The 24366-nt window shown below is 43.4% G+C and overlaps 1 protein-coding gene across 1 annotated transcript; it reads right to left on the bottom strand.

The window, feature by feature from the left end:
- Positions 1-545: 545 nt before the first annotated feature.
- rps6kc1 (ribosomal protein S6 kinase polypeptide 1) lies at positions 546-24332 on the bottom strand. The gene is made up of 16 exons (XM_070987230.1): positions 24158-24332; positions 23026-23061; positions 21735-21855; positions 21301-21416; positions 21127-21220; positions 20989-21042; positions 20415-20837; positions 19806-19930; positions 18233-18331; positions 16290-16337; positions 15461-15593; positions 12087-13745; positions 10776-10865; positions 5407-5489; positions 3692-3787; positions 546-2740 (listed from the first exon to the last, which is right to left on the bottom strand). The coding sequence occupies exons 1-16, from the start codon at positions 24257-24259 to the stop codon at positions 2639-2641; spliced, it is 3381 nt and encodes a 1126-aa protein (XP_070843331.1). The 5' UTR covers positions 24260-24332; the 3' UTR covers positions 546-2638.
- Between the last annotated feature and the right edge of the window lie 34 nt (positions 24333-24366).

Genomic DNA, 24366 nt, shown 5'->3' with positions numbered 1-24366 from the left:
AAATGGTGAATTGTTGTTTTATACTTAAGTTTTTTCTATAGTTTTAACAAAATACAAATAAAAAGTGTTTATGCTAAGCTAACCAGTTGCTAGCTCCAGCTACCAAGCGGGCCAACATTTAGAATTTTGCCAGAAATACAAATCTTCTTCAAGTTGTTTCGGTGTTTACAACGATGTAACATGAGGGGAGTCAACGGACGTCAATCATGACGAAAACTGCTCATTAAATAGGCAAGTAGAAATAGAGCAGAAAAACTGCTTTGTTATGTTTCTCAAACTTATTCTCAAATAATCCAAACATTTTTAAGACTGGAAACTGGTCATACCATTACTGCATGTGTATCAATGAGTGCTTGAGATTTATCATGCTATGCGTGTGTGTGTGTGTGCATGTGTGCTGGCTCATATTATTGTCACGGTGACACTCAGCAGGAGTGACAGTGGCTTTCTAGGAGTATTATCAGTACTGCTGATAAGAGCGGCTGTAGCCTCAGAACACACACACTCCCGCCTCCTTCTGCAGTGAATCTACAAAACAAGCATCACTAGATGTACTGATCCAGGTGTGTTTATTGTTATCCAGAGTGCACTGACAGACTAGTACGGACATACAGCACAGACAAGAGTGAGCATTCAATAGGAAACAGAAAAGAAAAAAAAAAAATCTGATTCCACTGTGATGTTTATGTCTGATAAAGAGGGTTAATATGTGAAACATGGACCTGGTAATTTAAAGTACCTGCCAGTTAACATGTATTAATCTGCAGTGCAGTGGTGTAAAACAGAGTGATTATCTGTGTATTGTCAGAGAAATGTATAACAATGCATTTGTTACTATAGGCTCCAATAAGTCTCATCCCATTATACAAGAAGTGATACATGGCATGTAGTGTGACCACGCAAATGTTTACCACATGATTCAGTCATTTTTCATATTACAAAATCAGCATTAAGGTCTGTGTGGCAAGTTAGCAAAACAAACAGAATCAAATGAAAAGATTTGATTGGTGAGGCAGTAAGTGATTGACATGTTGGACATGGTAAAGGCTTCAAGACCTGGGTGTACCTTTCACTCAGCTCATCTATTCAAAGGTATATGTACAGGACATGTTATTAATTGTTCCATAGATTTTTCATTGTATTAAATATATTACATAAATCATGTTCTTACATGCAGAAAATGCAGTGTTGTACAGTGCAGAGTTTCCTCTGATATTCATAAAAACAAGTACTATCTGTAAAAGGGCTGGTTTCAAATGTGAGGTCCAAGCCTCATCCTTCTTTATTCCTTCTTGAATGAATGAATGAATGACACACACTCACTGTCCACACGGGGAGAAAGATTACACTCTCTGTTAAACTTGCCCTTTTTCCAGCTATGATCTATTAAATAATTCAATTTCAATACAACTAAATTCTTCACTAAACAACAAAAACCTCCTACCTCATAGTATTTTGTTCATTTACCTTGCATAGTGTCCATCTCTATTACTGCATATGTGGGTTGGTTGGCAGTAAAAGGGGTTGGGGTTAAGGTGGGGCGTGGGGTTCACGACTACGTTTACATGGCTCATGAAAAAGAATATTCCACTAATATTTTACATGCAGCTGTGCATACTCTGAGTCAACCGCCTTCTTGAAAGCTGCCAGGTGATATCAAAGTCTTTCATGACATTTAAAAGTCGCTGCATTTCTCCTTTTGTGCATGCGTCTTTACCACAGCCGTGCAAACTGTTGGCTATGTGACGCACAGAGCTGACTGTAAACAGGGAAGACGCTGTGTGTTGCAAACTGCAGTTAAGTATTCTGCATGCTCTGTATACATGTCCAAGGAATGCTCCTAAAACCCAAATAATATCGGCATAACCTACGTGTCTTAATTGGAAAAGCTTCATTAAGAAAAAGGCCCGATTTAGAGGATCCGACTAGCTGTTTACATGACGCACGTAAAACTGGGAATATTGTCAGATTCGGAATAATAGTGGAATATTACTGTACATGTAAACGCAGTCAGTGTTTTGGAAATGAGATGTCATATCTGTGTGTAGATCAGAGAAACACAATCTCTGCATCAAATGAAAAGCTCAACCTGTCTCATTCACAGCTAATCTCAGCGGGCTCCATGAGGAATGATCTAAGTGTTATACATGGCGATAAACTGAGTGTATTGCACGGGGGTCTTCAGGAGAGGTGACTTAGGTCTGTGTCAGTTTGAATGGCAGACATGCAATGCTTAATGAAAACACAAAAACGTCACCTCGCGCTCTCCGTCGTGTCATTTTGGCTTACAGCTACTGTACGAGGAGTGTAAAAGCAACAGTGTTGTAGTGGATCATCACTCGGTACCAGCACTTGCTGTAGAAATTATTGCACCACACTGTTTTAACTTCCCTGCACCAAAAAGGTTGCACAGTAAACCCTTTATGTGATAAAGAAATGAGCAATTTACAAGGAAGGTAATACTGCTTCTTGGCAAATTCCACACACGCACACACACACACGCACGCACACAGACAAGTACACAAAATGGGAGATGTGTGCAGAAATGCAGTATCTGTATTTACTGTATGAGTTCATTTGGGACAGCCAGTCTCCCAGCATGCAACTCTAGTTTCTGCAGTCCCACAATGCATGGCGTCTATTTGGACCAGTCCACTCTGGCAAAAAAAGGGTGGGATTTGATATCGTCCACACCTCCCACACCCGCCCCCAGCCTTTCCATTGGGTTGTATTGGAGCAACTACATGGGAGGACAAGACAGAGACCAAAAGAGAATAATTAAGTGTATACAAATTCAGTCATCATGCACTCAAAATACTTTTTTAAGGAATAATAAGTGATGCCATAGCGTCTGCAGCACCACCACACCGGATTCATGGCAGATTTGTGCCACATCAGGCAGAAACAAATCCATGCTAACCACATTAATATACATCTAAAGATTACCAGTGCTGAGGATTTGCAATTGGCTTTAAGACATTAGCTTGGGTCAAGCTCTATGTGTAGGATGTGCGCTTATCTGTTATTATCTGTCAGAAAAATACATCCACTCTTTGTCAGTTCACATAGTTACAGTGAGGTCTGGTTGTTAGCATCTTTGGTGAGGAGGTCTCACTGCTGTCATGTCCGTGCTGCACTTCCCAGACATCACTCATCTATCTTAATAGGACTGTGACATCTCTTACTCGCGAGTTTTGTTGATGAAGATACAGTTTTTTGGAAGCAACACCCTTTTTTTTTGGCCTGTTGAGCCACTGTAGAAGGTCATGGCAATGGTCTTCGAGTGTGTTAATTTCAAACAAATCACTATGGCTGTTGTAGGAAATTACTTACTGTGCATCTTCTGCCAAAGCTGGGTAATTTTAGATATATCACATATATATATTTTGCTAAGCTCTGTCAAAATTGAATTATTATTTTGTTTACCAACCAGAGAAGTAACTTTAATTTATCTACAAATCTAAATGATTATTACTTTAATAATAGCGTGCCTCATGCAAGAATCACAAACTCCCCATTTAGGAACAGCAGTGAATTACTCATGTTCATTTTTTGTCATGTGACTTTTGCATACAATAGATTTAAAAAAAAAAATAAAAAATTCGATATGAGTGAGCCACTAAATTATATTCTGTTCTTGAAAAGTTGAAATATCAACACACACACTGGCAGCAGCCCAGCAGACTCTCACCTGCTCCAGCAGAGATCTGGCCTCCTCTGAAACAGACTCGGGGATGTTGAGAGCGGTGTGGCGACCGATTCCTGCTGGATGGCACCGCAGCAGAGACTATACAAAGGGAAGGAGGGGTGGAAAGAAGAGATAACTATCAGTGAAAACAAAGACAACCGAGTGCTAAAGGGACAGATACGCTGACACCCGTGGAGCAAAGGTCACTGCGAGAGCACCAGGACTGGACAAATAGGAGGAGACCAAAGAGCCCGAGCAACTGAAACAACACTGATCACACCAACTACAACAAGGCAGTGACTCAACTACTGTTGCTCTTTCTTGGAACTGCTGTGTGTGTCACAGAAAGAATGACATGTTTATACATTATACATCATTTACACTGAGCGACGTTACTGGAAGGGCCAACAGTCAAGCAGCAGTAAGCATGAAGCCGTTTGTATTTGTTTTTAGAGTAAAATATAAGCAGGTCAAACTGTCAATTACAAGGAATTGATGCACTCACAGAGGAATGAAAAAAATCCCCCCAAAAAATCTCCTAAGTGAGAGAAAGGGAGCGCAAGACCTGCATGTGCTTTTTCTAACCACAGACTGCAGCCCAATCGTTAAAATAATTGACAATAATGACCGTAATCACTACATGTTGCAACGGAACATCTTTCAGTGCATCAACACCTACAAAGTGAAAATGCTGGAGCCGAACGTGTGCGGCGAGAGAAAACTGTTTGTGTTGGGAGACCCTGTGTGTTTCCTCCATCAGTTAGGCCGGTTGCCTCTCCCTCTCCCTCTCTCTCTCTCGATACGTGCTGCGGGAGTTCTGGCTGGCTTCCTAGCCCCAGTCAAGACTGCTCCAGGCAAGATCTTATCCTGCAAGGATCAAGAGACACTATGTGTGCCTGTGTGTGTGTATACTTGCCAGCACTGTACCCAGACATAATCATCAAAGGAGACATCTGTGTGACTGACTTTTTTTTTCCCAGGTAAGTGGGTGTGTATTGTTCAACATAATAGCACTAACCTAACACCCCGACTCATGTTTGGGCCATTGATGGGAATCACTGATAGCTGATATGAAAATATGCCCACTGGCAATCAGTTAGAATTTATTCAAATTTAATAGACGATGAAAAATTGACGGGATGCTCCTGCACCTGCAATGGGTGTCGTGTGTGTGCCATTGTGAGCGTATTTGTCCTTCAAGAGAACAGCAAGATAAAATCAGCGTGTGTGCATGTAAAGCATCAAAAGGCTCTTCTCTTCCCCCCATCTTAAAAGACTGTCCCTCAGATAGCCCTGATCCAGGACCAGCCGAGTTCCAGCGCCTTGAGAGCTGCGCTGGTCTTCACCTTCCACGCCGACCTCGGATTGGCGTGCTCAAAGCCCAGCGCTGCTCCAGGAGCCAGCAAAGAGGCCCAGGGAGAGCTGACCCCCTGGCCCAGCAGATGGAGCTCAGGCTGGGGGAGAAAGTCACACCGACACCCCTGGCACTCCCCAGGAACCAGGGTAAGAGACAGCAGCCAAGACGCACCTCACACACACTCCCACGCCACAAACAACAAACTCTACTCTACTCAAACACATACAGACACGCGCACAGAATCACACACAACCTGGCACGACCATAAAGAGTGTGAGAGAGTTGAAAGCCAAGACACCTACAGACATCCCACAACACCTTAGCAACAAAGATAGTTTTTTTTGTGTACTTTTTGACTCACCGTGCCTGTCAGGAGCTCAAACAGGATGGCGCCCAGACTCCACCAATCGCACGCTGCCGTCTCCTCGCTGATACCTCCCACCTCTGAAAGAAGAGCAGGAGGACACTGAATTAATCAATGAATTAACAAGCAGAGATATGGCTTGTGTGTTGGGGATGAACACGGGGAGGAATAGCAAACTAGTGAATAATAAAACAATCAAAATCACTGACTGATCTGAAGCTTCGAGGCTAAACGCAGAGGAGCCCTTAGGTGATTACATCATTTTAGGTGTCTTGCTTTTAAACGCTCGACATTAAACACAGCATCAGACTGACATCTTGGATTATTTAATGTTTCGTTGAATTGACACAACCAATTCAAAATGAGCACAAAAACATGGACACAGTCACACACAGACACACACAAACAAGTGTGTGTCTCATAAAAGGGTGATTTGCATAATAAAAAAGCAGTTAAATTGAGGAAACCGTCTGCTGCAACTTCACACCATCTGCATGACCTGACCTCAAACACACACGCACGCACGCACGCACGCGCACACACACACACACACACACACACACACACACACACACACACACACACACACACACACACACACACACACACACACACACACACACACACACCAAGAAATGTAAAGCAGGAACAACTGAAAACAAATAGTATGTTTTTTCTCGCTCCTGAAAATAATCTACCCGGCAGACTCGCTTTCATCTTCAATTGATCTGCTGATCGATTCCTCGTTGTCAGGAAGAATGAATCAAAAATGTCACAATTTACTGAAGCTTAAAGTAATCTTATCAAATATCTTTTTTTAGCTGTTGAGCAGTCCAAACTGATTTTTAGCTGACAATTAAAAAAAAAGAAAAGCAGCAAACCTTTTGCTTGAAAACACTGTTAAAAACTATTGAAAAAAGTAACAAATAAACAATTATCAAATAGACAAATTGTTACCACAGACCCTGATAGCAGTCTGTCATTAAGGGTTTTGTCTTGACAACCAAAACTTATGAAAGGCTCTTAATCATTTACCACCTCTTCCTTTTCTAAAATCCTCCCTCTTTGGTCTAAACGCACTTAAAAACACATAAACTACACACACATAGAGACCACAAACACCATCTCAAGATGAGCATTTCTTAAGAGGTCTGTCCACCTTCAGTTCGGCTGCACGTTCCCCAGACTGATCCACAGCCAGTCTGACAGCCAGCTCCATGGAGGGCTACTGGGACTGTGTGTGCGCTTTAAGTAAGACACAGAAACCAAGAGTGATGCCACAGTCAAAAGTGTGTTGGTGAGAGTGTGTGCGCGCTAGCTCCACTGGGTACCAGATGGCCTCTTGTGCCGCTCAGCTTCCCTCTGCTCTCTCCACAGGGCCGGGACCCGGGGTCACGGCTGTGTGTGCCCAGAGACCAGGCTCCTCAGCTGAGGGAGCATAAGAGACAAAGACCCTCATCTCCTGGAGGCTGCTGGGAACTCCAGGGGTCTGCGCGGCTCTCTTGCAGCTAAGGTTAGAGAGGGCTATGATACGAGTTGCACGTTTCGTATACACACACACACACACACACACACACACACACACACACACACACACACATATATACATACACACACAGCCAACTGAGCAACCAGTCTTCAGGGCTCCCCAGGACTACTGTTTTGACAGCCAAGGAGAGAAGATCGTCATTGAACGGACCAGTGATACCTGCGTAGTTATGTGCTGGAGGGGAAATACTGGACACGCACACACTCACGCACACGTCTCAGAGCAAGGTCGATGTCATCACAATGGATTAATGTCTAAGGAGCTGCAGGGAGAGTACAGTGGAGCTGGCTACACTTACCGCTCTGTCAGAGCGAGGCAGGGAGAAAGGGAGATAGAGAGAAAGAGGATGGGAAGGCAGAATTAACTGGATCCACACCACAGGCCATGGGTCATTCATACCCCACTGTTACACTGTGCCATGTGTACATTTTCAAATCCGACCACACCTCCACTAACGTGCCTTCTTGAACAGCACATGAAAAACTTTAAAATGAATCATGGGAATTCTAAGAAAACAAAGGGATACTGAGAAGTTCAGATACAACAATACGGCGTGTTCACCTCACGGCCTCTTCTTCTTCCCTTTCCCCTCAACAATGCAGTTCCCCCTTGCTTTGTATCTTAATCACACTCCATCTCCTCTCTCCTGGGGGCCATAAGGAACTTTCTCTCTTCTCCTCTTAGACCGACTTCCCTAAAAACTTAACCGACAGTCATTGTTGAAAGAGGAAGTAAAGTGTGCGCAGGTAGGAAGTAAGGAGGGATTGGTGTGCAATGTTCCAAGACTGTGTGTATGCGTGTGTGTCTTATGAGCTGGGGAGGCTCGGTTGAAATGGTGCCAACTGTTGATAAAACCAAAAGGTTCTGTATTTAAACACTAAAACAATGACTCATCTTCACTACGAGGGAAGATAAAAATAATAAAATCATAAAATAGAAGCTTTCAGGGCGCAGTTTCTTACTTGAAAAGCTTTTCAAACAATGAGATGACAGCTCGGCGTCGAAAGGGGAACTAGACTTTATCTTCCATTAGATCGTGCCGTAGCAGAGCAGGTAAAAAAAAAAACAAAACACAAGTATGATGATGGAGTCCTCAGTTACCTCAGAGGGGAAGAATACTGAATTTCCCTTTTCTTAAACACTGAAGATAATCGGTTTCGGCCTTGTTTCCCTCTCAACAGAACAATAAACAATTCCCATTTCTGCTCAAATTAGGTTGCGTCACGGTCACTCGACAGCATTTTTTCTTCCCTTATTAGACAAGAAAACATTAGCCATCAGATGTTTGTGAATAGTGATGAAATGGTGAGAAAGTCAATAAGCAGAAGTGCAGAATAAATAGATGAATACCCCGCCACATTATTTTCCAAGACCACTCCCGTGTTATTTGGGTGTGAATGTGTGCGTTTTAAAAAACATGTTTCCCTTCTTCTTGCACGCACACACACATACACACACGCATACGGTCACAGCAGGCGCCCTGCTAGCTTTCTGGCAAACAGTCATAAATCTGTCATCAGGAATGAAGCCATCGCTAGAGCTGACCCTGTCTGGATAAACAGCAATACATAACAAGGGCAGGAGAGACACACACTCACTAACCTCTGCGTTAGTGTGTGTGTGTGTTCACAAGCACATACATTTACAGATATGTGCGTGGACCAAATGTAGGGTTAGCAGCTAAATACAAGCAAGCAGAATAAGTGAATGCCACTGCTTTGTAATAAGTGTGTACCCACATTTACAACAACAACAAAGAAAGGTGGACATAAGAGACACATAAGAAAAAGAGAAAAAGTTGCCAGTGGCTGAGTAGGACAGTCAGTGGATATTGAAGTGGCACTATCACTTAACAACAGCTTAACACACCCCCTGCTGGCTGCTTGTATGTATTACATCCATTGATCCACATGGGAGCAGCGGTCGTTTAACTGACAAGACCTTTCACACCTGGGCTGAGGTCATTCCAGTTCCTGGCTTTTCTCCCTGACATGTCACAGTTTTTACTGGGCATCTTTAGTCATAAACCTGTTTTTAATACTAGTGTGGGCTGAATATAAACACCACCCAAATGTCATTTAAATATCCAATTGCGACAGGAGCTTCTGCAGATGACACGCAACTCATACATAAAGCCGAGTTTCTGAGTTGATTGTCTCCCCCAGCTTCGGCATCTCAATTTTACAGCGCTGAACGCATTCATTGATCAACCTCAACAGCTATGAAATTAAATGAATCATTTCTATCATTTATAAAGTAACACATATACAGCTTCTCACCTCTGAGTATGTGTATGTATGACATTTGAGGACAGAAGTTTTTTAAAAAATAATCAATAAATGATTTGATGGGGAAAACAACTATTATCCAGGACTGTCTTAACAGTGCTGTAATAACTAACTGTAAGTCAAGTGCACATTTTTAAAAAAAATTAATTTGAAAACCCAATTCATTTTTAAATAGACAAGACTGTCCAGCACATTAAATGTCACCTTTCAAACCAAACATCCATGCTCTTAGACAAGTGTAAAAAAAACTCTCACTACATATATTAACAAGAAAATTACAGCATTAATTACACAATGACTTGAGTGGCAAACATGTCTCGGTTTAGCACTTAGATTCTGAGCCACATTATGCATAAAGCTCCTTGTGCTGAGCTTTACTGCTGTGTCTTTAGGTCATCTACTGCCAGCCACTATATGCCTCTATGTGCTTCTACTTCCATTAGTAGGCTTTTAAACATGCTGTTGCTAAGGGAATAAAAATGCACACTTTGGATATTAGACAGAGCATTTGTTGCTTTCAGATTTATTACAACAGTGGCATACTGTTATGTTCTAGTCACAAGGAGGATTTAAATCTGAAGTGACCTTCGTGGCTTGAGAGAGAGGATGAATATGAGTGATAATATAAGTGCGTGGGAGAGTGAATGGGTGTGAGGGCCATTGTGTACGTCTCAGAGTGTGTCCAGTGCTTCAAGCTAACACTTATCCACCCTGCATATTTAAGAAAGATGTAATTAAACACATCAGGCATAATCCATCCAACAGCCGGAGTGTGAAGCCATGTGCTTAAAGCAGCAACATATTGGAAAACGCATCCGCCTATAGATGTCAAATGCATGCGCACACAAACAAACGCAAACACACACCCCCACCACACATACAGAAGTGCTAAGTAGGGACATGGTGCTGTAGTCTAGCAGCAGTTTGTTTTAGGCAGCTTGTAAACAGCATGCCAGAGCTGCCACAAGCCTGCTGGGGGCAACACACGAGGTTACCGCACAACTGGCTCACTGTTGCACAACAGCACACTCTACAGGACAACGACAGGACTGCAACAAGATCCTGCTTCTTGAAACAGTGATGCAAGGAAAACAAGATATTTCTAATTCAGCCTCAATATATTAACCACTGTGTGCATGAAATGTAAAATAACACTGCCACAAGGATTTCCGGATGAAACCTTTAGATGACGTTCTTTTAGGCGAAAATTGGAAAAAGCACCTTTGCATATGGATTTCTGTCGATCTCAGAGAGTCAAGAAGAACCAGTGCTCATGTGTTTCCACTGTCGAGAGTGGTCTCTGTACACTTGGATTATTCATGCTTGGCTATGAATGAGGGTTTTGTGACCATGGGAAAGTGGCCTACTTATGGCCCCACATGCCTGCATAGAATTAACCCCACACAAATCTCCGAACTGACACACAAACACACACACAAAACGAGGTTCCTCATGAATTAAGTATAGAATGAGTGCATAAGAGACATCATAGAAATAAAGCGTATGCAGCATGTATATGTATATCTCACCTGGTGCACAGTACATATTGGCAATGGCCTCTTTGTCACAGGACTCCTCCACGTCACTCCAGCTACAAAAGTAGGTAAGCTGAACGTGCCCTGAGGAGAAAGGAAGAGACGGAAAGTGTTCAGCTCAAAGTGTATAACATTCATATCGTGCTCTGCCTCTCGTCAACCCCACACAGTCAAGTGTCACTCTGACTGGCTACTTGTCACTTTGACTCGCTACTTTTCAAATTGTTTACTCACCTTTCGAGCACTTCCTTCCTCCGTTCCTTTCTGCCTCCCTACATCCCTCCGCGAGCTTTTCAAGCACGCAGCCCCTGCGATTACTCCTGTTTAGCGGCTACCCGTTAACGCTATCATTAGAACTAATGGTGTCATTAGGTAGCCGTGGCCATTAGCCTGGGCTAGCCAGACTGATGCACCACACTACGCCGTTGATGGGCCCTTTAGAACAATAATTACCACCAGGGAGACGAAAACAGCCACTCAGCTAATTAGACGCTTGTTGATAACAAGGTTGAGAGAGATGATTGTAGGACGACAAAAGAAGAAGTTGAGGGGGAAACTGTGACCTCCCGGTAAACCAACACTTTCGCCTCTGGAAGAGTCTTCATTTTAGCAGATAGAAAACATCATGGTTGACTACAGAGACACTCCCTCAGTCAAAGACTATCTGCTCTAAGACAGGAATAAATTCTTGATGTCATTCAAGTTCTTCCATTTTTGCTGGAGAAAACAAGCCAAAAAATATGACATGCACAGAGTACAGCAGCTTCAGACAGATGTGATTTTATGCTTGCTGTAAGAGAAATATGAGCAGAACAAATATAATGATAAAGAATAAGTAAATAAAAAAACTCTCAATAGACCACCTGTAAATCATTGCTCCTCCTGCAGCCTCTGTTCAGTGCATGACGTTTCTAAATCAAGTTTCTTGGAAGGTGACATCAAAATCTTCACAAAGCATAACAAGATTTACTTAGAAGGTCCCTATTTTTGTCATTGGGTGCATGTTTTTGTTGTTAAATATATGAATCCCTTGTTTAAGATTTCTGAGCAGATGTTTGCAGTCCCTCAGCCCATTCATGATAGAGGAAACTCAGCCTTAACTGTCTGAATTTAAACTGTACTGTAATGCTGCTCTGAATTTATATGTAGCTTACAATATTCCAGCTAAAATTGTAAGAAGAGTCTTTTTTTTTTTTTTTTAAGTTTAGGAGATCTATGTGACAGACGACAAAACAGTGGAATTTTACAGAACAAAATATTCTTGTGACCAGCGCTGTGCCATGAAAAAAGCTGTGGAGGTCTAACCTTGGTGGTTGAGCAGGATGTTGCTGGGGTTCAGGTCTCGACAGATGATGCCCTCTTGGTGCAGAGAATCCAGCGCTGCCACCATCTCCACGGCCCAGCATCGTACAAACTCCTCCGGGATACGAGCTTGGGACGCAGCCAACGACAGCTCGTCCAGCTCTGCAAACAGCCGCGACACTTCTTTATCAAATTCGCTGCCACCTGTATTTCTAATAACTCTTGATGATTCACCATTGAGACCTAATAAACTCTCAACCACCGCACAGGCCTCAGTCCCGTTTGTGGCTGGGACAGAGGCTGCGCTGTTGCCACAGGAGGTTGGAGCCAAGTCTGTATTTACTCTTGTACTGGCCTCTAGTTTCTCATTAAGCGAGTCAGTAACTGGAAGATCAAGGGGAAGGTCATTATTTTGGCATGCAGGGTGAACCACCATTTTGTCAGAGGCCTCTTGCCCAAACACCAAGCTGCAGTCATCCCACAGTGAGTTGAAGGGAGAGGAAGATGCAGCACTGGTGTCACATGTTGCAGGGGCTGTACGTAAAGATGACAGCTCCTGCTCCAGCGGCTGCTCCTCCCCTTCCTCAGACTGGCTGTGAAGCTGTAAAACATCAGGCTGGATAAACTTCTGAGGAGAGGCTGTGGCCTCGAGGCCCAGACACACGCCCGACGTCTCTAATTCCTCCTGTAAACAGTCTACAGTCCCACCCATTACAGGGAGGTTGACCAAAAGGTCTGGTGGGTGACCCTCATCCTCAACTGCTGCCTCTTTAAATGAGATGACAGGCACTGATTCATTGGAGTCTTTATCACTACAGTCGAACCTCCAAAGCTCCGAGCTGTGGCCTTTGACCTCCTGAGCCAGCTCGGGAAGATCCTCAGTGACGTCCGAGCCCAGGTCGGATGTAGAAAAGACGGGGACCGGCTTGTGAGGGGGCCGCTGCTCTCCCAAGTCGAGACAGGTCACCTCACTTGCACTGTCTTTGCTGTCAATACGGAAAAACTCCATAGGCGTGTGTTTGGACTGATCCAAAGACAGAGGCACAGCAGGGGAGGGCAAAGGACTGAAGACGTCACTGTGCTCCTGTCCCTCGCCGCGGTATTGCTCAATGTCAAGGGTGTTGCCACTTTTCTCGGACGACTCGGTGAAAAAGCCAAGTTCCTGAGAGCTGATGGGTGAAGAGAGGCTGTCGTTGCTAAGCAGTGAGCGGCTACGCGAGGAAGTGGTGGTCGTCTCAATGGGCACATCCAGTGACAGCATTTCCTGTTCGCTCCTCTCTTCCTCCTCCTCTAGTGCATCTGGTTCTACTTTGTCTTGTTCATACTCGTTGCAAAGTGCCAAATAACTGTTGGTGCACTCTTCCTCAGAGGTGGCTCCAGAGTCTGACTGGGCCCCAATTTGTTCAATAAGCCTTGGAAGGAGAACAGTTTTCTGAGGAGACGTGATGAGGTCCTCCCCTTCCTTCTGCAGCTCTGAAACAGAATCAGAACAAGCAACCGGTCCAGAACCAGAACTGGCTGAATCTACATCCAGTTGTGGTATGGCATGTTGTGGCGAGTGTACAGCCACAGTGTGGCTCTTCTGGATGAAAGGGATGTCAAAGCTCTCCTCTGGGCTGGAATTCCGAAGGTACTTTCCAATGTGAGACCACAGCTTCCCGCCTAAACATGAAAGAAACAGAAGTAGAAAACACCAAGAAAAAAGGGAAAGGGGAAATTAAGAGAGAAAGCTGCGCAATTTGTGGATAATTACAGCACATTCCCACAGCAGGAACTTTTCCAGTAATGTTTTTAGGAACTCAGCAATTTCACCTGTGTTTCAACTGAGTGAACCTTGGTCTAAATTTAGAACAGGCCACAGTTTCCATCATCCAAAAAGCTCCTGCTCTGGGTGTAGCAGCAGTAAAAGTTGCTGACTGGTCAAATACAAGTCTCCAGGCTGCTACAGTTTGTGTACAACATTCATTCACACAATAAGCAAGCACTGGGTGCAAGTCGCACCAATAAAAGGGACGAGGATTGTGTTTTGATATTTAAACCACGATGAAAGTTATTTAAATGCAATTATATTCTACGACAGAAACAGGATCAAATTAACCTGCTATGTTGAATGTGCCTGTAGCAAGAATGGCCCCTATTCAGAATAGCCCCTATTGGGGGAAAAAAAGCACAGGAGTCATCTTTTAGGCCCCGATAATTTCAGTCTTTAATGATGCTTTAGTGGTGCAAAACACCAAATTAATTTGTAATTGTAATTGCAGTATTGGTAATCGGCAACTTGGGACCAATGCTTAGTTGTCTGCTTTTGGTAACTGACTGAATACTTAATGAATACGCAGGAACCACTTGTCACCATTTCCAAGGTGGATGACTTCCTGCTAATATTCACAGTTCTTCAGATGGTGTTAAAACACAGAAGAGACTTTTAGCGCCTGACTTTGGTTCCTAGGGCTCCTTAGTTACTGGGATGCTTTGGAAAAAGGGTCATTAGTTTCCACTTAGGAACAAGTAACCAAGGCAAATAAAAACAGCCATCATGGAGCCAATTTGGATCAACGGGGTTGGTGGGCATTTTAGGTTCCCAGTGTAATGTTAGCTTTTTGACTTGTTTCTGTCTTACAGACACACACACACACAGACGCAGATACACACACAGCTGTAGTGTGAGCAATTGGAAGCCAGCATCTGTTGTGTGTGATGAGAATGGATAGGGAGTTCACAGTGATGATAATGATAGCGGGGCAGCTCGATGGCTTAGAAAGTAAAACCATCCACATGTTGTTTTGTCCAATGTCACTCAGGTCACTGCCTCCCTCCGTCTGCCTGTCTATCCTCATTCAGCCCATCAGTTGCTAAGAGCATACTATAGAATCATAAGGGGCAACGCTGGAGTTTCTGAATCACAGAAATCAGATGCAACTGTGGTGAAACTATGCCTTTTCTGGCATTTGATTAGCTTTATTAGATCATGTCGAACAGCCCCATATGATAGTCAATACTGTCCACTAATAGTAGCACAGGGTGGTTATAGAGTGCGCCAGATTGAATAGGTTACAGGGCATTAAAAAATATGGCTGCATTTCATTGTACGCACTCACCCACACATGAGCTACACACACACATTCTAGAGTGAGTGGGATGTAAGGAGGCCCAGGTGTTGGCATAGCTAATGAAGCATGGCGCCACCTGGTATTCAGAATAATGACCTGTGACACACACCCATCTCTATCAAACATCTGTCTGGAACAAGGGCAGAGAGAGGGGTGGGAGAGGAGAGGAAGAGGGATCAGGCAAAGGAGGGGAAAAGACAGTTGGGAGACAAAAAAAGACAAAAGAGGGAGGATGAAACTGATGAGCACGAGATGTGTGTGGCTTACCTTCAGCATACTGCAGCAAAAGGAAAACTGAATCTTCAGAGACGATGAACTTCCTCAGCTGCACCATGTGGGGCACAGAGTGAGGCATGATGGTCCTCTTGGTCCGCCCACAGTCACTGCTCTTCCTTAGACCCTGCAATAAGAAGGGAGGGGAGGAGGAGGTGAGTAATTAAAGGTGGAAAAAAAATGTGCATTTAAGGACAAGAGGTGAAAAGGAAAATTAACCTAAATAAGGAGGGCATGAGAGGGGGACAAGGAAGGTGAGTGTTTGAGTTTGTGTAGAATAAGCGTAAAAAAAAAAAAAAAAAGAGGAAGGGAGTGTGGCAAAGGAGAAACCTCTCATTAAAGAGGTGCCAGCTATGCCCCATGGCAACCCAAAGTCACTGGATTCATCAAGCCACATACAGCGCGTGACTTTAACAGAGCCACACAAATCTATCAGCGCTACACGTTAAGTTCACATGGGCTGCGTATGTGTGTAGGTATAGGGGTGTGTGTGTGTGTGTGTGGTGTGGTGCGGTGTGCACGTGTGTGTAGTCATCTGTGCCTGTGCTGTGCGTTGGCATCTGGCACACGTCTCACACCTGAGAGCAGAGGAGCTGACAGGGACAGGCCCATTAGAATCAATTACACCGGTCACACACAGGGGCTTCTGGCACACTTCACACTTACACTTACAGTCAGGACAACGAGGGTGGGCGCTCATGCACACGCACACGCACACGCACACACACACACACACACACACACACACACACACACACACACACACACACACACACACACACACACACACACACACACACACACACACACACACTACACTTACTTTGAGGATGAACGTCTCTTGTGTTCTCTTGTCCATGACCAGAAGAACCTGTGATGGAAGAGTGCCATTAATTGCCAAGTATGAACAGACAGACACAGCCTAAGATGATGTAGTGGTTATGTCCTCCAGAGCAGTGTTTTTCAACGACTGGGTCAGGGCACACATGAGGGTCACTGCAAGATAAATGTAGGTCCCTAAATTATACTAGAGAAATTGGCATTAACAGGTTGGATCCTGCTGTGTCGACCAAACCAAGTCCCAGCCACATAACAATGACTGAAGGGAATATACAGCAGTGTGACGGTAAAAAAATGGGAAAAGGCAATACAAGCTACAGAAAAAAACACCTTTCACCTGAATTCATGAGTTCATTAATGGATGGGTTGATTGATAGAAAATTAAACCAAAACAATTTTTGTTAATCTCATCATTACGTAATTTATCAATTACATTAAATTTTCTCTGATATAGAGATTTTCTGCTTTTCCTCTTTTTTTTTTTTTTTTAATTTAACAAAGTAGTATCTTTAGAGTCTGAAGAGATTGCTTTCCTTGCATATGGGCAATCTGCCAATCACATGGCTCGTCAATCACATTTTTGATCATTTATCAGATGCTAAAATTTCTTTAATGTGCTGAGAAATTTTTAGTTTGGAGCACGTGAAAAGTATGTCACTACACAGCCGCGCCATGCTTCATAATGGACACAGTAATTGCTGGTGTGGCATCCCTACAGGAAGTCCCAATCCCTACTCATCTGTAAGCTCCTACCATTGCTCATTTCACTTTTGTTTACTTTCTCCCTCTGGCTCTTCCTAATATCTTTATTTCCTCCCTCCTTCCCTCTGACATCTCCATTGCTCTTCTGCTCCCCCCCCGTCTCAGGGGAGAGCTTGAGCATATGTGTGTGCGAGCCAGGCTGTGTTTGTGCGTACTGCGTACGTTTTGTGGGTGCATTCTCTCCATGTGACCCTGGCAGGGACCAAACAGGTGCAGGCTAAATGGATATGAATGGAGCTGTGAGTAAACAGAGTGGCAGTGCTAGCCAGGGCGCTAATATAATTAAGACACAAACATCAGGGAAGGGGGGAGGTGGGGAAGAGGGGCAGAGGGGGGGCAGTAGGGTGAGGATCTCTCTCCATCTGTCCCCTCTGTCCCCATTAAAAGTGAAAGGAGGAAGGAGGAGGAGGAGGAGGAGACAGGAGAGGAGAGGCGGGTCATTTCTGGATAGCATAGCTTCTGTGTATTTTTTTTTTTTTTTTTGCTGTGTCTGATTTGTTTCTGACATATTGCGGATTTTGTACGCACCTCTGCGGAGTAACACATGCTGGTATGGTGTCAACATTTTCCTTGGGGTTTTGTGTGTGTGTGGAGGACGAGCATCATCGATTCAATGTTGTGTGCCGCTCTATGAGCTGCTTGCCAAGTCATTTCATGGCTGAGTGGTGAAGTTGCTTCGCCGGCAGCTGGTTGAGAGGACCAGCAACCTAAACTGACCTTGTGGTAGTCATAACTGACGCTAAACATACACACACTCAGCCCTTACCATACCATCCAGTAAATCCATTATGTTTTTATTGCCTCAGATAAACGAGATGGTTGAAGAAGGAAAGGACACAAGGAGGAGAAATCTGAAGATGAATGCTGTCCGCATTTATCTGGTCCAGGGCAATCATTAAATAAACGAGTGCCTGTCGGACCTAAGTGGAACTATTTGATAGGACCCTGATTAAATGAAGGTTTTATCTGAAGGATTCTTCTTTTCTGAATGTACTATAGCATTCAAGGGGAAAATTCTGATCAAATAAGGTGAAAAATTTAACACTGATCAATTTTTGTCTTCTCATATCTTTTACTCACTCTCAGCAAAAAAGACAAAATATTGATTATGATTATAAATGTAATACATTTAAGAACTTCCAGACTTTTCAACAGTCAACTTACCTTATCTATGACCCCCAACACTCTGTAAGCTCTCAGCTCCTCAGATGGACTCTGCTGGCCTCCTCTGCTGGTGGACGGACAGCACTGCGCCCCCAAAGCCTTGGAGGAAAAAAGCATCATTAAAATATGATCATATTCATTATTGTATGTGTTGTGACCTCTTAAAACATGTGACCCAAGGAACACGTGAAAAAGAGCAACAGTCTGTGTAATAGTCAAAACAGTCTGACTATCACCAGGCAGATGATGTTTCATACAAACTAAGAACTAAATTGTTCTTTCAGGAAAGCACTAACTCACATCTGTTTCTCTAAACCTACAATAGCCTTTTATTGGCCACCTAAGGGCAGCAGACACAAGCTACACACCATCCATCCATCCATTTTTGATACCGCGTATCCCTTTCGGGGTTGCGGGGGGTGCTGGAGCCTATCCCAGCCGTCAACGGGCAAGAGGCGGGCTACACCCTGGACCGGTCGCCAGTCAATCGCAGGGCACAAACACACAACCATTCACACTCACACTCACACCTAGGGGCAATTTTACAGTCACCAATTAACCTAATGAGCATGTTTTTGGTCTGTGGGAGGAAGCTGGAGTGCCCAGAGAGAACCCACGCATGCACGGGAAGAACATGCAAACTTCACACAGAAAGGCCCGACCCGGGAATCAAATCGGCAAAGCTACACACCAAATTACCATATTGTGGTACCATATAGTGGTAAACACAAGCCTACGTTTACACGTAGCAGGGTATTTTGGAAAACGGATATTTTGGCCCCTCCATTTTCAAAAATAACATCGTGCACACAACATCGTTTTCAAAAATGTTGTCGTTTACATGAACCCAGATAAACACGCCGTTGAGCGCATCATAACTATGCCAAACCTATGAGCACGAGCATAAACAAGGTCGCTCACATGATGTTAAGTATTCCGTCGCATGTTGTGACGTTTCGGAACCTAAAACGCCGTGTAACCCAGTTTACACTCCGACAAATAAAATCTCCACTTTGGCCGGAGTTTTTAAAAATTAAAAAAAAAAAAAAACTGTTTGCGTGTAAACAAGAGGCCAAACCGCATGAAAACATATGCATTTTCCCTAAATGTAAACGGGGTCTGAGAACACATCTGGGTTTTTAGCTGCTAAATGCTCCACAACTTTCACTACCATTTGGGGTGAGAGTGAACCAGAACAGTAAAGTTGCAGGCCAGACAGCTAAACAATAAGCTGAAAGGCACAATAAAGCTCTGTGAAGAAGAGCGGAGCTGCAGATTCAGATGATAAGTCTCTGTAGGTTAATCACACTTTTACATTGTTCTCAGTGTCATTTTATAAATTGTATTATAAAAATATCAATTACTTTGGACTGCCAAGTCCATGATGAAAAGATAGGTTTAACAGTTTTCAGTGCAGGCTTGCTGTGATGTTTTCATCAGCAATAAACACAAAAGCACCCTGATATACGGCCTCAAGTGGTTTGAGGACCCTGGTGGATCCATATGTATAAAGTACATTTGCATAATCTAACACAGACAGCATGCAGGCCAACAACATTTCCCTCCCACTCACCACTGTCTGTGTTGATCCTTGACCCATGTTGCTTCTCAGATGCTGACTGGATATCTGTTCTGCACGCATCAGATACTCTGCAGTCTTCTTTTTCACCGCCTCTCGCCGCGTGGGACTGGGCTCACCTGAAAAGTGGTGGGCGAGATCAATGATTTTTCTTTACGAAGCAGCTTTTATAAGTGCGGGGTTAAAAGTTTCTGTAATAAAGTGCAAGGTCCCGGTCACTGGCAGAGATTCTTAGAGATTGGGGTGCTGATAATCTGATAATCTATCCACTCCCTCCACCACCCCATACCTCATACAGATGTATTGCCTGTGAAACACTGAGCTACCCAGGGAGTCTGCTTACTTTCGAGGTGGAGTTAAATGTATTTATTTTTAGCTTACTTCATCAAGTATAGGAATTTTAAAACAGAACTGAATGATTCTGGCTATACTGCATGTGCACTTACAAAAACTGTCCCTCCTTTCTTTAACTTTGGGAACCAGAGTAAAGAAAGATTTGAAAACAGCTCTTGTAGGTATAGATGTATTTTTGTTTTATTCTTGAAATGGCACTTAAGTGGAGATGACTGGCCTAAGAGAAACATTAGTCTGTCCCAAACTGACCTTGCACTCCTTGCAGCAGCAGATCCACTCCGCTGCGGTAGCAAGAGAAAGCTGCCTGGAAGTCCTGCTCTTTCTCCTTCTGTACAGCCAAATGGATGAGCTCACTTGCTCTGTCTAGATAGTCAGACTTCACGTCCTTAGAACTGCCACCACTGGCTTTCTTCAGGCTGCCAGAGAAGAGCGGCGTTCGGCCTGGCCAGCTGACCTCTGGGTTAGGGGCTGAGGAGGCAGGGACGGGGGCAGGAGATGGGGTGCGGCGTTCATGCAGGGAGGGCAAGCGAGGACTGCAGCTGCTGCTAATGTTGGTGGCTCCCCCCTGTGGCTGGTTTGGGGAGGTGCGGCCTGAGGCCATGCCATCATCCAGCCCAGCCAATGAGTCTGTATCCACAGCCAGGGAGGTCAGGTCGCTGTCACTGGATGGGCCTGAAGAGAAAAACAATACTAGGGTCAAAACACACAGATACAGTAGTAGTAGAGTACAGAATAAACTCACCCCATAATAAGTCTATATATGATTTGTAAAATATAAGAGCTAATGTATTTGGGTGTTGTTTCACGCATGAACAAACTTTACCTCCATACTCAGAAGTGATCGTCAAATCATCTGCACCACTGATGTCTCTTTGAACTGAAAAAACAAGCGAACATCTGTGAGCGAGTGTAAATTAACAGTCATTGTAATTTAAGGGTAAGAGATTTTGTGTCACATTACCGTCAGAGCTGCAGTCTGATAAACTGTCTGCCAGGAAGTCAGAAAAGGGCTCAGCTGGTCCAATGAGCTCCGAGCCGTCGTGGACCTCACCCCCCTTGAAAGCAATTAAAAACACTGCAGCTCATAGTCTCTCTGGGAGTATGTTTGTGTTTGTGTATGCGTGTGTCAGGGTACCTTGAAGAAATCTTGGATGTGCTGACTACTGTAGAGAGCAGGGATATTGGCAGAAAACTGCAGCAGATCCTCAGAGCACTGTCTTCTTTCCTCAATTACTGAGTCATCAAAACGTCCTGCACATCCATACGTGGACATAAAGATGCATACACACCAAGTCAAGGTGACTGAGCGGTAACACTGAGCTGCCTTCAGAGGGCAGAGTCATCACTACCTCTCCAGGGTTCAAATGTCAAGGATTTCTACTCTTATAGAGAAGATTTTTTTAACACTAACAGCCACATGTTAAAGTACCAGAAGACCATTAAATATATGAATAAATCAAACAAGGGGAGAAGGCTCAATACACCTAAAAAAAAGACATGCCTTTGGTCTCTTTATCTTTATCAGGGCTTCAATTAAATGTGTTTTGGGGGAATCAATCACTTTCTTACCAAAAACTTTGGCCCTGGCAAAGGGAGGAAACAGCTCCGACTGGCTACAAACATTCTTGTGCAGCTGCCAGAGGTTTTGATGAAGCTTCCGGAAATCACTGTACCTCTTCCATACTGTTATCTACAGAAAGAGAGAGACGGATGAAGATAGGGAGGAGGAAGACATGGGGAATCTGTTGTTTAGTGTTTGAGGATGAATGAAGCTTCACCAAATGGATCAGAACAAACACTGCTTCAAGGAGTCACCTGATTTTGTACTTGTCTGTAAAAGATTCTCACGATCACTTTTTACATCTTAAAATATCTGAATCGTTCAAATGTTCATTAGGTTTTGTTAAAGGCTTAAAAACTTTAACTATAGAGCTCCATAGCCTGAAACTATCATGAGTCAAATGTTAGCTTTTGCTCTAATGCAACACATACATCAACCTTACTTATATGACAAGCTAAATCATGTCAGGCCATCTTGTGCATAAGAACTTACAATAAGTCACAACATTCACTCACAAACCTGGATGAAGTAGTTCCTTACTCAGTGGGATAAAGCAAAGCATAATGGCCCAATGTTGAGATGCAAACTGTTTGCTAAAAGCCAGCTGCTGCTGGAAAAACTGGACTGAGCACCACTCCCAAGCAAGAGCACTGCTCAAGAATGGAGGTATGTGTTTCCAGGCCAAACTCTTTAACTGTCTCTTAGACATGCAGTAATTGACATCATCCTTTCTGCATTAGCGCTGTTTCCAGGCTACACTGCATTCCTCAGTGTGTGTCCAATACATGTGTTTAATACCACATGTTCATGGGTAAGTTATGTGAAATATGAATAGTTAAATGTTCTGTAAAAGACAAAACGCTTGTTTTGAGCGAAGATACAACAGTCATGCATTGATTTTTATAAAAAACCTCGGTGTCAGTATTCTGACAGAAAAACAGTGAACAAGAAAAACAAAGCTTTGCTTTATAAAATCTTAGAAACATCGAGTCACACACAGCTCACACAGCCTCTTACCACAAATTTAATATGCCACTTTCAACTTATATATAAGTCAATTTATAAAACTGCATATTTTGAAGTGTCTAATTATACTGGTGGTTGGTGGTCTAAACCAACTTGTCTGTGATAATAGAGAACTTACACTATATACATAACAGCAGCGTTTATCTTCTGACCTTGTCAGGAAAAACTCCAAAATATTCCATCAAACTCCTTTCTTTCAACAAAATCAAAAGTCTGCAAATGCTTTGCACTCTCACAAGGTCACGATATAAAAATAACAGCTGCATGTCTTACCTCTTGGACATCCTCTGGGTTCTTCCTGGAGATGATCTGTGTGGAGGAGGGAGAAGTAAACTCAAGGACACGTGAATGATTCCTATCTAAAAGTATGTTAATGCTGCTTTGCTGCAAAAACTTTCTTGTGAGGCTGGGACAAGCATGAGCGGGGACACAGCTCCAAGTGCGACAATGAGTGCATTATACAGGGAATGACGGAAGGCTTGAGTGTAAGAACGAGACATCACCAACATTCATAACAGGCAGGAAGGCAAGCAGTCTGTCTATCCAGACCTATGAAACTTGGAGCGCTCCTATATATCTGTAAAATCATTCCACACACTGATTAACTGGAGATCTGACAGAAGTGTGGATGAATAATTGAATATGTCTGTTCATTTCATAATCAAAATGGAACGGGGGGGCATGCTTACAGATTTAAGCCTAATTATGCAAAACCGCTGATGAATATGTCTTGGTTTTTTCGCCTAACTTGAATTATTTTCAGACTCTGGCAGCACCTTACCCTGTGAGATAGATAAAGGGTATTTAAGACACTGATGTGTAACTTAGGTTATGAAGTTAACCCAGGCTTTGAGACTTCTCCATGCCAGCTTAAACGGTCTGATTTGGCCATTAGGATGCCTCACAACTTCCATTACTTACTTCAAGGCATTTCTCTGGGAAACTTGCCTCAAAACAGAATGTCAATATGAACCAGCTCTCTATTTAATGTTAAAGTTTGGACAGATTTTTGTCGTACTTAAAGATGTTTAACATTACGCCCTTAATGTTCGTCTATCGTAACGCTACATATGCGACTAACTACGCTAGCTAGTTAGCTATCTAGTGGTTAACACCAGGTTAACACAGCGTTTAGGTCGGATTCAATTAATCTGGCTAATGTAAGTTAGCAGGAAGACAACCCCTGTGGGTAAAATAAAGAAAACATTTAAAACTATTAGCAAGTCTGAATGTGTCTATGGCGTTTACAAAAGCTGTTACCATTGCCAGCTAATCCTCAAGAGGTAAAAAAAAACGTTACTTGTGTTTGCATCATATTAGCTTAGTTAGCATAGCTCAAGCTACACAGCTAGCCACAGCTAACAACATCTAGCATTAGCCTTGCTGTCATCCTCCATTCACTTACCCTTGCGGTGACTTTGTACACAGTATAGCCTTTCTGGTGCTTTTTAGGATCCGTGACAGTATAAAACCGAGCGAGTTCTCCTCTGTCCCGCTGCGATATCATTCTGATAATGACAACATTGCCAAAGATACCAGCCGGCTAGCCGTACACATTCATACCCTGATAGCACAATGACAGGTAAGCAAATGTATTAGAGCTCCCCCTTGAGG

This window comes from Chaetodon trifascialis, chromosome 19, assembly GCF_039877785.1.
Source record: "Chaetodon trifascialis isolate fChaTrf1 chromosome 19, fChaTrf1.hap1, whole genome shotgun sequence".
Lineage (NCBI taxonomy): Eukaryota > Metazoa > Chordata > Actinopteri > Chaetodontiformes > Chaetodontidae > Chaetodon > Chaetodon trifascialis.
This window is presented reverse-complemented; position numbering and strand designations above follow the sequence as displayed.